This window comes from Thamnophis elegans, chromosome 3 (genome assembly GCF_009769535.1).
Source record: "Thamnophis elegans isolate rThaEle1 chromosome 3, rThaEle1.pri, whole genome shotgun sequence".
Taxonomy (NCBI): Eukaryota; Metazoa; Chordata; class Lepidosauria; order Squamata; family Colubridae; genus Thamnophis; species Thamnophis elegans.
In genome coordinates this window covers 58,526,589-58,540,817 of record NC_045543.1, presented here as the reverse complement: position 1 = coordinate 58,540,817, position 14,229 = coordinate 58,526,589, and the positions used below count along the sequence as shown (strand labels likewise).

General features: G+C 38.9%; 1 protein-coding gene across 2 annotated transcripts in view; it reads left to right on the top strand.

Annotated features, from left to right (window-relative positions):
• Window positions 1-14,229, top strand: part of HSDL2 (hydroxysteroid dehydrogenase like 2) — a 64,974-nt gene that overhangs the window by 32,559 nt on the left and 18,186 nt on the right. For both annotated transcript variants that reach the window (XM_032213153.1, XM_032213152.1), the window contains one exon: window positions 4,829-4,927. In XM_032213153.1, coding sequence (XP_032069044.1) covers window positions 4,829-4,927 — 99 coding nt within the window. The remainder of the gene's footprint in view (window positions 1-4,828; window positions 4,928-14,229) is intronic.

Here is a 14,229-nt window from a genome sequence, read left to right as displayed (position 1 = left end):
CACTTGCACATCCCACGATGCTTTTGTGCGTGCAAGATGTTTCTGCACATGCGCAGAAGCATCCGGGTGGGTGGGCGGAACCTGTTGCTGCCACCACTACCAGTTCAGCCGATCTGGGCCAAACCAGGAGAAACCCACCTCTGATTTATACCCAATGCAGTTTGTTTATTCTTTCATTATAGTTATAATTTTTCATTCGAGATGTCTGCTAAATGTACTTTCCAAAGCAGCTTGTAACATTTAAAATGTATCATAATATTGCAATATAAAATATGTAACTTGAATCTCTCTCTTATTTACATCCTTTGTTATCTAACCACGCATATATACAATAATACTTTTCTGGACTCTTACATTATCTCTTATATGTGGGATATTGTTTGCAGAGTCTATAAAGTCACCAGTGAGATTTAATTTCCTAATCAAAAGGTCAGAAGATGATTTCCCCGCCCCCCTGTATGGAATGGCTGGACTGTGTATCGTGGCATTGCAATTTAGTTGTTCTGCTTTTGAGAGAAATACCCAAAGCAATCCAATTAATGATCTAGGAGGGGACTCCAGCTGCCTTCCTTTCCCTGATAGGATTGGTTAAGCTATCATGTTAATGTTATTTTCAAAGATAGATGGCAAGCCACTTTTAAAGCTGGATTACTTGCTGATGTAATTGCATCATCAGCGGGCAGCATTATGCTATGTGTTTACTAAATTTTCACAAAGATTATACTAACTAGAATGATATCTAGGCAAGATATGTATCTAGGACATGTGGGTGTATTTCAGCCTGTACTGATTCCTAGGTACTACCTGGACAAGTCCCCAAAGTTTTCTTAGTAAGGGTTTTTGGAAATTGTTTGCCACTGTGTCGTTTCTAGGGCTGAGAGAGTGACTGGCTCAAGGTCACTCAGAAGGGATTTGTACCTCCCGATCTTAGGTTTTCTAGTGCAAATGGAACATCTGAAAGGGGTGTGATTTCATGCAGTAGCAGTAGACTTAATAGCAGTAGCAGTAGACTTATATACCGCTTCATAGGCCTTTCAGGCCTCTCTAAGCGGTTTACAGAGAGTCAGCATATTGCCCCCAACAATCTGGGTCCTCATTTTACCCACCTCGGAAGGATGGAAGGCTGAGTCAACCCTGAGCCGGTGAGATTTGAACCGCTGACCTGCTGATCTAGCAGTAGCCTGCAGTGCTGCATTTAACCACTGCGCCACCTGCATCCCTTGCTGTTGTGACCCACCAGCAGCCAGCATAGCTGGCAGCAGATTCAGACAGTGAGGAGGTTGGGGAGGAACATGGGCCAGTCCTGGAGTCTGAGGAAGGATCTGATGAGGCCTCTGTGTCGGAGACAGAGAGGGGGCCAGAACCGTATGCCAGTTATCAGCTGCCTTCAGAGTCAGTGAGACAGACAAACAGCTGGAGCCTGTTTCCAGTGTGCGCATGCACAGAGTTTCCAGATGAAGGGAACAGCTAAAGAACAGGGGTCGACTTGGGAGTGAGGCCACAGGTGGCTGATGAATGGTTCCTCCCAGAGGAAATGAAAGAGGAGCGAGAAAGGGGAGTGGAGTTTGCAGGAGACAATTAACTCCCTTAATTGGTTCATGGCTCTCCTAGACTTCTTGCCAAGTTTTGCAGACATTGACCTGTCAGCTCTTCAAGGCAGATAAGGTCTGTGACTGAACATCCTCCCTTGAAAGACTTGTTGGATGTGAATGAGCAGAATTCACAGCAAATTCATAAAAGGGGTTTTTGTCAGGACAAGGAGTTTGCTTCAGGCTCTTGGGAAGCCTAGGTCAGAACACTCACTTGTTTGCGTGGCTTGGTTTCTGGCATGCCGCAGACTGGTACTGGTCTATGACCAGGGGTTGGGGACGCCTGACTTAGTGACTGTAATTCTGGCCCCAATTGCAATTGTTAACCAAAGGCTACCTGCAGACAAAGGAAGAGTAAATAGGTCAAAAGAAAGGGGAAGACGGAGACAGAGGAAGCCAGTGAAATCTACCAAGCAAGAGAAGAATCAAAGGAAATGTACAAAGTAGTATATAGACATGTTGAAAGCAGGAATGTTTTGCAATGAGAAAAAAGAATAGAACATGGTAGCAAATGGTGTGATGTAAGTTAGGTTCAACTATGTTTCCTTTTTTCTTTTTCTTATCTGATACGTTCATTTTGGTGGCTTATTGTTTCTTACTTTTCATAATGCTGCTTATGCCGAAAAGGAATTGTGAGTATGTGCGTTTGTGCTGAGTGATACAGTCATCATCTGCTCCCTAATCCCCTTAGGTTTAGTCCAGAGGTGGGTTCCTACCAGTTCGCACCAGTTTGGTAGAACCGGTTCGTCAAATCTACCAAACTGGTAAGAAGAGGTTCCACCAGTGGACCTGGAAAGCAGGCCACACTTACAGAAGAGGTTCCCAACAATTTTGAAACCCACCACAGAGAGAGAGGGAGAGAGAGAGAGAGAGAGATGAAAGAAAAAAAGGAAAAAGGGACAGAGAGACTAAAGGAAGGAAGGAAAGAGAGAGAGAGAGAGAGAGAAAACACATGGCCGGCAAGCCACTCCTACCAGGTCACATGGCCAGCAAGCCACTCCCACAAAGGAGGCCACACCCACAGAGTAGATTCGAAAAAACCACTGGTTTAGTCCCTTTTATTTCCCTATGTGCCATGCAGTCAACTAGCCACCATATTTAGCTCCTAGCTAATATAGGCAGTCCTCAATTTGTAACTGTAATTGAGCCCAAAATTATGAACATAAGCCTTAAATGAGTCATTGCACATGCCCAATTTTGCCATCTTTTTTGCAGCGATTAAGCAAAAAAGGTGGTTATTAAGTGAACCCATTGTTCAATATGGGGGTTTTATTAGAATAGCAATAGCAGTTAGACTTATATACCGCTTCATAGGGCTTTCAGCCCTCTCTAAGCGGTTTACAGAGTCAGCATATTGCCCCCACAGTCTGGGTCCTCATTTCACCCACCTCGGAAGGATGGAAGGCTGAGTCAACCTTGAGCTGGTTAGATTTGAACCGCTGAACTGCAGATAACAGTCAGCTGAAGTGGCCTGCAGTACTGCACCCTAACCACTGCGCCACCTTGGCTCTAGAAACCAGAAGTAAGCACAGTTTCTGGCCAAAATGTTGTAAATCATATTCATGTTACAGGGCTGCTGTTGCAAACCACCATAAATGTGGTCCAGTTGCTAAGTGCACCAAAATGCAATCATGGTGTTTGTGCCCCCGCTCCGCTAGCTGTTGGGACTTTGAATTCTGATCATAAGTAGCTTTCCAGTATCCACTGTAACTTTGAATGGTTGTTAAGCAACCGGTCATAAGTTGAGGACTACTTGAAACTGCAGTTACAAAACTGGATTCCGGTGTCAAGAGTTAAGTTCCCTTTGTAGGCTAGTTGGTAATTTTTTTGAGACTTGCATCTCAAGAAGCATCCATTGAGGATCCAGATTGTTGAGGGCCATGTGCTGACATTGTAAACTGCTTAGAGAGGGCTGTACATCACTGTAAAGCAGTAAGTCTAAGTGCTGTTGGTATTGCTATTTGTGGCAGGGGTCCCCAACCTCTGAACTGAAGGCCACTAGTGGGCCATTAGCTGTTTTGCAATCAGGCCACCAAAACAGTGCACTCTTGCGTGCACACACACATCCCCACCAGTGATGGGATTCAAAATTTTTTACAACCTATCCTGTGGGTGTGGCTTTGTGGGTATGGCTTGGTAGCAATGTTCCCTCTAAGCTGCGTGGCCGCACACATCACAAGAAAACGCCATGCAGCAGTTTCCAACTGCCGCGCAGGCGCGACAAAAGGGACAACATCAAAGAAATGGTGGAATAAAAGGAAGGAGGGAAAAGGAGGGACAGAAGGAAAGGGAAAGGAAGAGCAAAAGGGAAAACAAGTTTTATTTCAGTTAAACCATGAAATAGAAGCGTTAAATATGTCCCACTGCCAGTTGCCCGTAGCAAATTGTCCGGTTCCCACCTTGTAAGGCCGGGCTTCCCACCTACCCCCCCGCCCACCCCCGCCCGCCCTGGTGCCTCCCTCCGGGCTGACGGCCAAGCTCTTATTAAGGCACCACCGAGTGCAGGATGCCCACAGCCTCCGATCCAGTGCCTCGCTCTCCTCCGCTTGGGAAACCGCACGGCTCCAGACATGGGCGTCGCAGGGGAAGGATACTGTAAAATCTCCATTTTCTCCCCACTCCAGGGAAAGGTCACTACAAAATCCCCATTTCCTCCCAATCAACTGGGACTCGGGAGGCAGAGAATAGATGGAGGCGGAGCCAGTGAGAGATAGTATTTACTGGTTCTCCGAACTACTCAAAATTTCTGCTACTGGTTCTCCAGAACTGGTCAGAACCTGCTGAATACCACCTCTGATCCCCACTTATGCAAGTACATGCATGCACACACAATTTGTGTGAGCTGTGGGCACGTGTGCATTCTGCTTGCAGAAATTGAGCTGCGCTTGTATGTGCCAGTCACTCACTTAGAACCATCTGATGCTTCCTGCTGGTCCGGCAAGCCGGAAAGATTGAGGAACATGTGATTTATGGGATAACATTCTGTTTACAGTATTGCAATAAAGTCAAAAAGAAAGCAGTGCAGATAAGATGATCCTTGGTGGATCGTATTAGAAGTGTGTCTGAGCCAGCTTTTTATTTCCCACAATGGTAAAACAGATGTCTCTTCTTCACTTTATACCTTTCTCCACCCTCAGAATGGGATTTTTTTTTTAAAAAAAATGCATGCTATGGCTGCCTGTAAAGGAAATTAAACTTACAAGTGTTCTAAAGGACTGAATCTTTGTGTTCCGTTTTAGCCTACACTATTTCTAAATACGGGATGTCCATGTGTGTGCTGGGAATGGCAGAAGAATTTAGAGGAGAAGTTGCAGTTAATGCTTTATGGCCTCAAACAGGTATGTGTCTTATTTCTTTATTATTGTTATTGTTATTGTTATTGTTATTATACAATTGTATCACAGCGGCCAGTTGTTTCGCCGGATTTGGCATTGGTCACTAGTCGGGCCCCACCCAGGGGCCTAGGACGTTGTAACGTATTTTCGTAATATGCGTGCAGATCCAAGCAGTGCGGCTTTTTGCATTTGACTGATGGTGATTTTGTCAATTTTTAACTGTTTCAAATGTAATTCCAGTGCTTTTGGAATAGCACCCAGTGTGCCAATTACCACTGGAATTACCACTGCTGGTTTGTGCCATAGTCGTTGAATTTCAATTTTTAAGTCCTGGTATTTTGCAATTTTTTCATGTTCCTTCTCGGCGACCCTGCTATCACCTGGTATTGCGATGTCTATGATTGTGACCTTATTTTTCTCAATCAGTGTGATGTCTGGTGTATTATGCGCCAGTATTTTGTCTGTTTGTATGTGAAAATCCCACAAGATCTTGACCATCTGATTTTTGGTGACTTTTTCAGGCTGATGTTCCCACCAGTTTGTTGCTGTTTTAATATTATAATTTTTGCACAAATTCCAATGGATCATTTGTGCTACTGAATTGTGCCGCAATTTATAATCAGTCTGCGCAATTTTTTTACAGCAGCTGAGTATGTGATCAACAGTTTCATCAGCTTCTTTGCAAAGTCTGCATTTGGCATCATCAGAGGATTTTTCGATTTTGGCCTTAATGGCATTTGTGCGGATAGCTTGTTCTTGCGCAGCCAGGATTAGTGACTCTGTTTCTTTCTTTAATGTACCTGTTGTTAACCATAACCAAGTTTGTTCACTGTCCACTTTATCTTTTATTTTTTCCAGAAATTGGCCATGCAGTGCTTTGTTCTGCCAACTCTCCATTCTTGATTTTATCACATCTTTTCTGTATTCTTGTTTTGTCTGTTGGGCCTTCAGTAGTTTTTTGTTCTTTACTTCAATTAATAGATGTTCTTGACTTTCTTTTAAATAATCAGCCAGTGCATGTTTTTCTTCTTCAACTGTTTGCTTCACTTGTAATAATCCTCTGCCACTGATTTTCGTGGCAGGTATAGTCCATCAGTATCATCACGTGGATGTAAACTGTAGTGCATTGTCATTAGTTTCCTGGTTTTTCGGTCCAAAATGTCCAAATCAGCTTGTGTCCAGTTAACTATACCAGCTGTGTATCTTGTAACTGGTATTGCCCAGGTATTTATGGCCTTGATTGTATTTCCACCATTCAATTTAGATTTCAAAATTTTCCTAACTGTGTTGGTGTACTCTCGCCTGACAATAGTTTTTACTTCTCCATGCTTGATATTATCCAACTGCAGAATGCCTAAGTATTTGTAGGCTTCATTTTTGCTGCATTTAATTAGTTGGCCATTGGGCATTTCAATTCCCTCACATGCAGTGATTTTGCCTCTTTTTATGGATACAGTGGCGCATTTTTCCATGCAAAACTGCATTGAAATATCGGTGCTGAATACTCGGACTGTGTTTGTCAATGATTGGATTTCTATTTCTGACTTTCCACAGAGTTTCAAATCATCCATATATAGTAAATGTGAAATCTTTTCAGCTTCTTTGGCTGTTTGGTAGCCTAATTTCATTTTTTTTAAGATTACTGATAGTGGGATCATTGCGATGATGAAGAGAAGAGGTGAAAGTGAATCACCCTGGAAAATTCCTCGCTTGATATTAACCATTCTGTAGATCTCATTCCCTACCGCCAACTCAGTTCTCCATTGTTTCATCGCCTTTTCAGTAAAGGATGTAATATTTTTGCTAATGCCAGTTGTTTCTAAGCATTTTATGATCCAACTATGTGGCAGTGAGTCAAATGCCTTTTTGTAATCAATCCAGACCATATTCAAGTTCGTTTTTCTGTTCTTACAATTTTCTAATATCAATTAGGAGCTGATCTTTTGTGCCCCTGCTCCTTCTTTTGTTGCCTTTTTGCTCTACTAGCAAGATGTTGTTTGTTTCCAAATAATCCATCATGTTATCTGCAATAATGCCTGTGAGTAATTTGAAGGTTGTTGGCAAGCATGTTATTGGTCTGTAGTTTTCAGGTGTTGTTCCTTTAGTTGCATCTTTCTGAATCAAGTATGTTTTTCCAGTTGTCAACCATTCATCAATTTGGCCCTTTTGTAAAATTTCATTCAGTTGCCTGGCCAATATTGCATGTAAACTGGTCAGATATTTGAGCCAGAAACCATGTAATTGGTCCTTTCCAGGTGATGTCCAATTCTTTACCTTTTTTACTCGATTTTTGACCATCTCAGTTGTTATTTCTAATACTTGCATTTGTTTGTTGCCAATGTTTTTCTCAAAGTCATGTATCCACTTTGCTTCCTTATTGTAGTCCTTTGCATTTTCCCACAATTCTCCCCAGAATTCAACTGTGGCCTGCTTTTCTGGTTTTTCACTTTTGGTGTCACCATTCACATTAAGACTTTGATAAAAACGCCGTCGGTCTGTTCGAAATTGCTGATTTTGTTTATATTGGATGATTCGTGCTTCATATCTTTCAATTTTTCTAGCTGTTGCTGTTATCCGCTGTTTTACAATCTCTACAGCTTCATTGATGTTTCTTGTATCCAATCTATATCTTCTGATTAGCCAATCTATGGTTTTGTTGTTTTTAAGCCGTTGCTCATGCATGTTCTTTAAGTTACTAGCATCTGCCCTTAATTTTTTGACTTTTTGTTCTAATCGGATTTTCCACTTTGGCTTTGATGCTTTTTCTGTTGTGTGACTAGGTACTTTAATTTTAATGCCTAGTTCATTAGTGACTATTACAGCTGCGCTGTACATTAACTGGTTCATTTCCAAGATGGATCCAGATTCAATTGTTGAAAACACTGCATTAATCATTTTCATGATGGGGGCCAAAATTTTCTTAGGCACAGTTTTTAGTGATGGTAAACGTTGCCTTTCCTCATTAAGTAGAAAATGCTCCATGATCTTATCCTTCAATTCTTTTTGTTTTTGAGTTAGTTCATAAGTTGGTTCGGTGATAACTGGTTCTAGTGGTGGTGGTGTTATTTCCTCCCCGAGAGCTTCTTCTGGGAGTTCTACTATAATGTCTTTAGTTGTGTCTTGAATATCAGTTATTTCTGCTTGTGATATTGTTTTTTTGGTTTTGCAATTTGCCTGAATTTCCTCAAGTTCAACTTCACTAAACACTTTATTCCGTATAATAAATCGCCTTTGATCTGCTAGTCATTGTTCACTAACATTTGAATCTGGATATTGTTCTTTCCATAATTCATACATTCGCTTTAAATCTCTTTTTTCTGGCTCTGAGTTGTAGTAACAGGCTATTATGGCACGGTTTTCATCTGCACTATATTTTTGTCATTTTGTTGGCTGGTCCACTTGTAGCCCACTTGTCGACGGATGTCCAGGGACCCCAACATCCGCCGCGGCCCTTGTTAACCCACGCGATGACCGATGCGGTATAAAATTTTTATTCGTTTCTTTCACCATATTGTATGGGTTGGTGGGGTTTTTTTATGGGGCCAGTTGCCAACCTGACCCCAACCCCCCTTCTTTCTCATCCAGGCTTGGGACCGGCAACGGCAGAGTTTCTCATCTGGGCTTGGGACCGCCAACGGCGGAGTTGTTGTTGTTGTTGTTGTTGTTGTTGTTGTTGTTATTATTATTATTTTATTGAAAGGTTTACTGATTGGCTTCTGATTTTTAATGTGCTAAATTTGGATTAGAATCTCATTCCTTCAGTCATTCAATTGCATTTGATTGATAATGACCCGATGGGCGAAGAGCCATGGTGGTTAGAATGCAGTATTCCAAGCTAATTCTTCCCACAGTCTGAAGTTCAATCCTGACTGGCTCAAGGTTGACTCATCCTTCCGAGGTTGGTAAAATTGATGAGGACCCAGATTGTTGGGGAAAATATGCTGGTTCTGTAAAATGCTTAGAGCTGTAAAGTGGTACTATAAAGCAGTATATAAGTCTTCGTGCTATTCCTATTGCTATTGGATATCATTTCTCCAGTAACTGCTTCTTTGTCCTTGTAAGCTCCTATTTGTGTGATCTATGATTGTATCTGGCCAGATTATCTTCCATCTGTCTCTTTTTGGATTGCCCTCCATTTTTGCAAATATAAAGAGTACACTCCAAGTTTGGTCCAGTTGTTTCAGTTTTCAGAGTATTATCCTGCCAGTGAATGAATAGAGTCCTGAATGTCTTTACATAATTTGTTTCCAATGTACTGATGCAGTGGGCTGCACCAGGGTTATGTTTGATCTTGGAGGGGATGGGGTGTGTGTTTAGCCAGGATAGGTGTGCACAGCTTGACCTCACTCATGTCGCGGGCACCTGTGGTGGCCCGAGTGCTCTTCCAGTAAAAACGGGCTCCCAAACTCCATTTTCGGCTGCGACGGCCTCCTATAACCCTCTGCCAGCGCAAACAGAGCTCGGGGTGGTGGTGGTGCTGCGGGCAGCCCTCCTGAGTTCTGTTTTTGCTGGCAGAGGCACTGTGGGCCAGTTCTTCACTGTTCCAGGGCAGTCCCAGGAGCCAGATCTAAGCTCCCTGTAGGCTGGATCCGGTCCCTGGTCCTTGAATTTGACACCTATACTGATGGATTGAAAAGAATAATCATTATAAAATGGAGGTGCCCAAAACAATCTGTTCTTGGAGTTGTGCCTGATAAGACATTGAAGAATGGAGCCAGATGAACTCCAAGATAGCAGTTGATACTTTTTTTATTTGTTTTTGAACAAGGACAAACAAACATAAAAAAACAAACCCATCTTCCATTACAAATTGTAGAAAGTGTGTCAGTTGGTTTCAGTATTTCCATGCATCTCTTCCATAGTCATTACTTGCTTTTCATATCACATTGCATATTTTAAATTCACCTATATTCATGTATATCACAATTATTATAGCTCAACCTTAATTTGACTATAATTGTTTTTATGTCCTTTTATACATTATATTCAAAATCCAGCATAGGATTATATGATAACATTCCATTAAATCATCCTAAAATCATCCAATCACAATACATCTTTATAACATATTCTAGATAAAGCTTTTAAACCTCCCCTCATAATCTCCATATATTGTTTATATAAAATTTCATATTATCAAACTAATATACCTATGTATTGTTATTATTAATCATTATTTAACTATAGCTATTGTCCTTTCATTTTACAAATACTACTAGTAAACTAAATTTAGCTTAATTTTTATTATACATTTTCATTGCATCAACCTGTATCCCTCCAGCAATAGTACGGTCTTATATCTTTTGCCATTTGTAGGATTAATGTTCTAGTTACTTTCTTAATAAATCTTGTATAAACCTCCCTTGGCAACATGCTGTTTCTTTCATATCTCACAAAAGCTTGAAACCCAACATCTGCTCTTTCCATCAGCTTATCTTTGGTTATTGCTAGTGCGTCTATCAAGATTTCTCTCCTTATCTCCATCAATTTTTCTCTCTTTTCTTCTTCTGTGCTTTGAAGTCTGATGTAGAGTTCCAATCCATCCATCTCCCTTTTCCATATTCCGCTCTTGCCATTACCACACTACACTCCCTTTGTTTTTTGTTTTTTTAATAAATTTTTATTTTTATTACACAAACAATACCTACAGACAACAATAAAAAAAACAAAAAGAAAATACACACACACACAAAAGCGTCATCACATACAACATGTCGTTTGGTTATAGGTGTTTTAACATCCATATTCTCGAATAACATTTACCATCACAGATTTTTCATCTAGTATAACTAAATACCTCACTTTCATTGTACAGTATACATTCAATTACGAAATATTATTTTTTTTCCAATAAATCATAGTTCCCTTACATTCTTGATTATCTATTTAATAACAGTATATCTTTATATTATCCCCATGTGGAAAGAAAAAAAAAGATTTTTTTTTTACCAACCATTTATATTTAAATATCACTATTTTCCATTATACATAATTCCATCAATCAACTATCAGGTATGCTTATGTTCATTGTTATCCTTGTACCTCATACCTTCAAACGGAAGTCTTATTCCTTCATTTTTCAACAAAATATTCTAAGTGATCGCTACATATATATACCAATTTTTTAATTATTCCCTTATTAAAATTATTTATCAACAAGATATCATTGTAATATGTTCTTAAGGTTATACATTATATCACCAAACCTCTATCAAATATACCTAAAACCATTGTTATCCTTATCCTTTTTAAAGCAAAAAGTTCTAAAATATTCAATTCATAGATATATCAGTTTTTCATTGTATCGTTGTTAATCTATTTCACAGCATGGTTGTGTTATCATTTAACTCCTTCAGTTAAAACATGAGTAAGACATTTTTAATTTCCAGGTTTTTTTCCCCAAGCCACTGATAAAACAAGTCCCATATCTTATAAAATTGCTCGTCCTCTTGTTCTCTAATTTCAAGTGTCAATTTACTCATTTCAGCACAGTCCATTATTTTTCGAATAACTTCTTCCTGTTTTGGTATTGTTTCATTTTTCCAGTTTTTTGCAAATACGATTCTGGCTGCTGTTAATACATTTACAATCAGATATTTTAAGTCTTTGTTATAGATTTCTGGTATTATCCCCAATAAAAAGACCTCTGGTTTGAAGTCTATTTGTTTGTGTGTCATTTTCTCCAACCACATGTGGATTTTAGTCCAGTATCTTTTAGCTTCAATGCAAGTCCACCATATGTGGTAATATGAGCCCGGTATCTGATGACATTTCCAACACTTTTCTGATTTATTCTTGGACATTCTTGCAATTCTGGTTGGGGGTAGATGCCACCTGTAAAACATCTTATACAAATTTTCTCTCTATGGAGTAGACATTGTCATTTTATAATTTTGAGACCACAGTTTCTGCCATTTCTCTAAATCAATCTCATACCCAAAGTTTTTCCCCCAAGCTATCATAATTTCTTTAACTTGTTCTTCTTGTAATTTAACTTCCAATAAATATCCGTATAGTTTTTTAATTACTTTTTCATCAGTACCTGTTAAAATTTTATCTAACTCAGTCATTTTATTGTAAAAACCTTTAGATTTTCTATCTTCATTATATCTAGATTGTATCTGTACATATGAATACCAATTCATTTCTATCCCTTCTTGTTTCATCTCTTGGATAGATTTGAGTTCACCCTCTGCATTCAATATTTCAACATATCTAACTGTTTGTTCCTTTTTATATATTATTGGATATGAAAATGCTTCAATCGTTGATATCCAGACTGGAATTTTTAAGTAGTATAATCTTTTTACCTTTCCCCAGTTTAATAACAAAGCCTCCCTTATATAGTGTCTTCTAAAATAGCCATGTGCTTTAGTTCCCTTATACCATAAGAAAGCATGCCATCCCAACAATAAATCATGACCTTCTACATTCAATAATCTAGAGTTTTTTAATGATATCCACTCCTTAATCCACATCAAGTTTGTTGCTTGGTAGTATAGCTCCCAATCAGGTAGGCCAAATCTTCCTCTAGATCTAGCATCTTGTAGCAATTTAAGTTTTATTCTGGCTTTTTTCCCTTGCCAAATAAACTTCAAAACTATTTTGTTAAGTCTTGAAAAAAGTCCTTACCCAATCTGATTGGGATTGTCTGGAACAGGTATAAGATTCTAGGTAAAATGTTCATTTTAATTGTAGAAATTCTTCCCATCATTGATAGTTGTAAATTTTCCCATTTCATCACATCAGTCGCTATTTGTTGTTTTAGTCTAGTTTAGTCTAATTGTCCTCCTTAAGAGTACTGCATCTAGGTGATAGGTATATCCCCAAATATTTAATCTTACTTGTAATTTGAATCTGCAACGTTTCTGACAACTCTTCCTTTTGTGTTGCTGGCATATTCTTTGTCATAATCTTTGTTTTGTCTTTGTTTATTTTCAAGCCTGCTACTTTTCCATATTCCTCTATTCTTTCTAGCAGTTTGGGTGCTGTTTCTAGTGGATCTTCAAGGATAAAAACTAAGTCATCTGCAAAGGCTTGTAGCTTATATTCTTCTTTCTTAATTTTCATTCCTCTTATTTCTTCTTCTTCTCTAATCTTTCTGTTTAAAACCTCTAATGTTAAGACGAAGAGTAATGGTGATAATGGGCAATCTTGTCTCACCTCTCTTTATTTTAATAGGATCTGTTAATTCTCCATTTACCATAATCTTTGCTGTTTGTTTCTGATATATCATTCGTATGGTTTGAATACATTTCTTACCAAAGTTCATCTGCTCCAGTTGTAAAAACATAAATTGCCAATTCACATTGTCAAAGGCCTTCTGTGCATCAAGAAACATCAAAGCCATTTGTTTTTTGGGGTGGGCCTCATAATATACCAAAGTATTCAAAATCATTCTCATATTATCTTTAATTTGTCTCTTAGGTAAAAAGCCATTTTGATCTGAGTGGATGAAGTTATTTAAATGTTTTTTAAGTCTCTCAGCTAGTATAGATGCAAATAGCTTATAATCTGAGTTTAATAAAGAAATTGGTCTATAGTTCTTGGTTTGTGTTAAATCGGGCTCTTCCTTGGGTAGCAATGTAATATATGCTTCTGACCATGACTTTGGTATTTTACTCTCATACATAACTTCATTCATGACTTGTAGGAGTGGGAGAATCAAAATTTCTTCAAATATTCTATAGAATTCCACGGGTAGTCCATCCGGTCCTGGGGCTTTCCCATTATTTTGTTTTTTAAATACATCCGTTAGCTCCCTCATTGTTATTTTACTTTCTAGCATTGTTCTAGTTTCCTCTGATATCTGGGGAAGATTGGCATCCTATAAGTACTTTTTGACTCCTCCCTCCTCCACCTTCTCTTGTTCGTAGAGCTTAGCATAGTAGTCTTGTATAATATTTTTTTTCTCAGTATTTCCATACTGAATTTGTCCTTGTTCACCTCTTAATTGGAGTATTTTCTTTGTTTCTCTCTCTTTTTCCAGCTTATATGCCAACCACCTGCCTGGTTTATTTGCATTTTCAAAATAGTTCTGTTTAGCACCTCTAATTTTTTGGGCCAGTTCTTCCTTTTCCAGTAGATCCATTTTATGTTTAATTATATCCATTTTTATCTTGACATCTTTTTTTTGTGGCGATCTCTGTAATTCTCTTTCAAGTATTTTGTAATCATTATCTAAAGCTTTATGCATTTGTTTTTTCTTTAAATTTCTCTTCCTTGTATAGTCTATTATCAGACCTCTAGTAACAGCCTTCATTGTATCCCAAAGTTTCTGCATTGATGTATCTTCTTTCCTATTT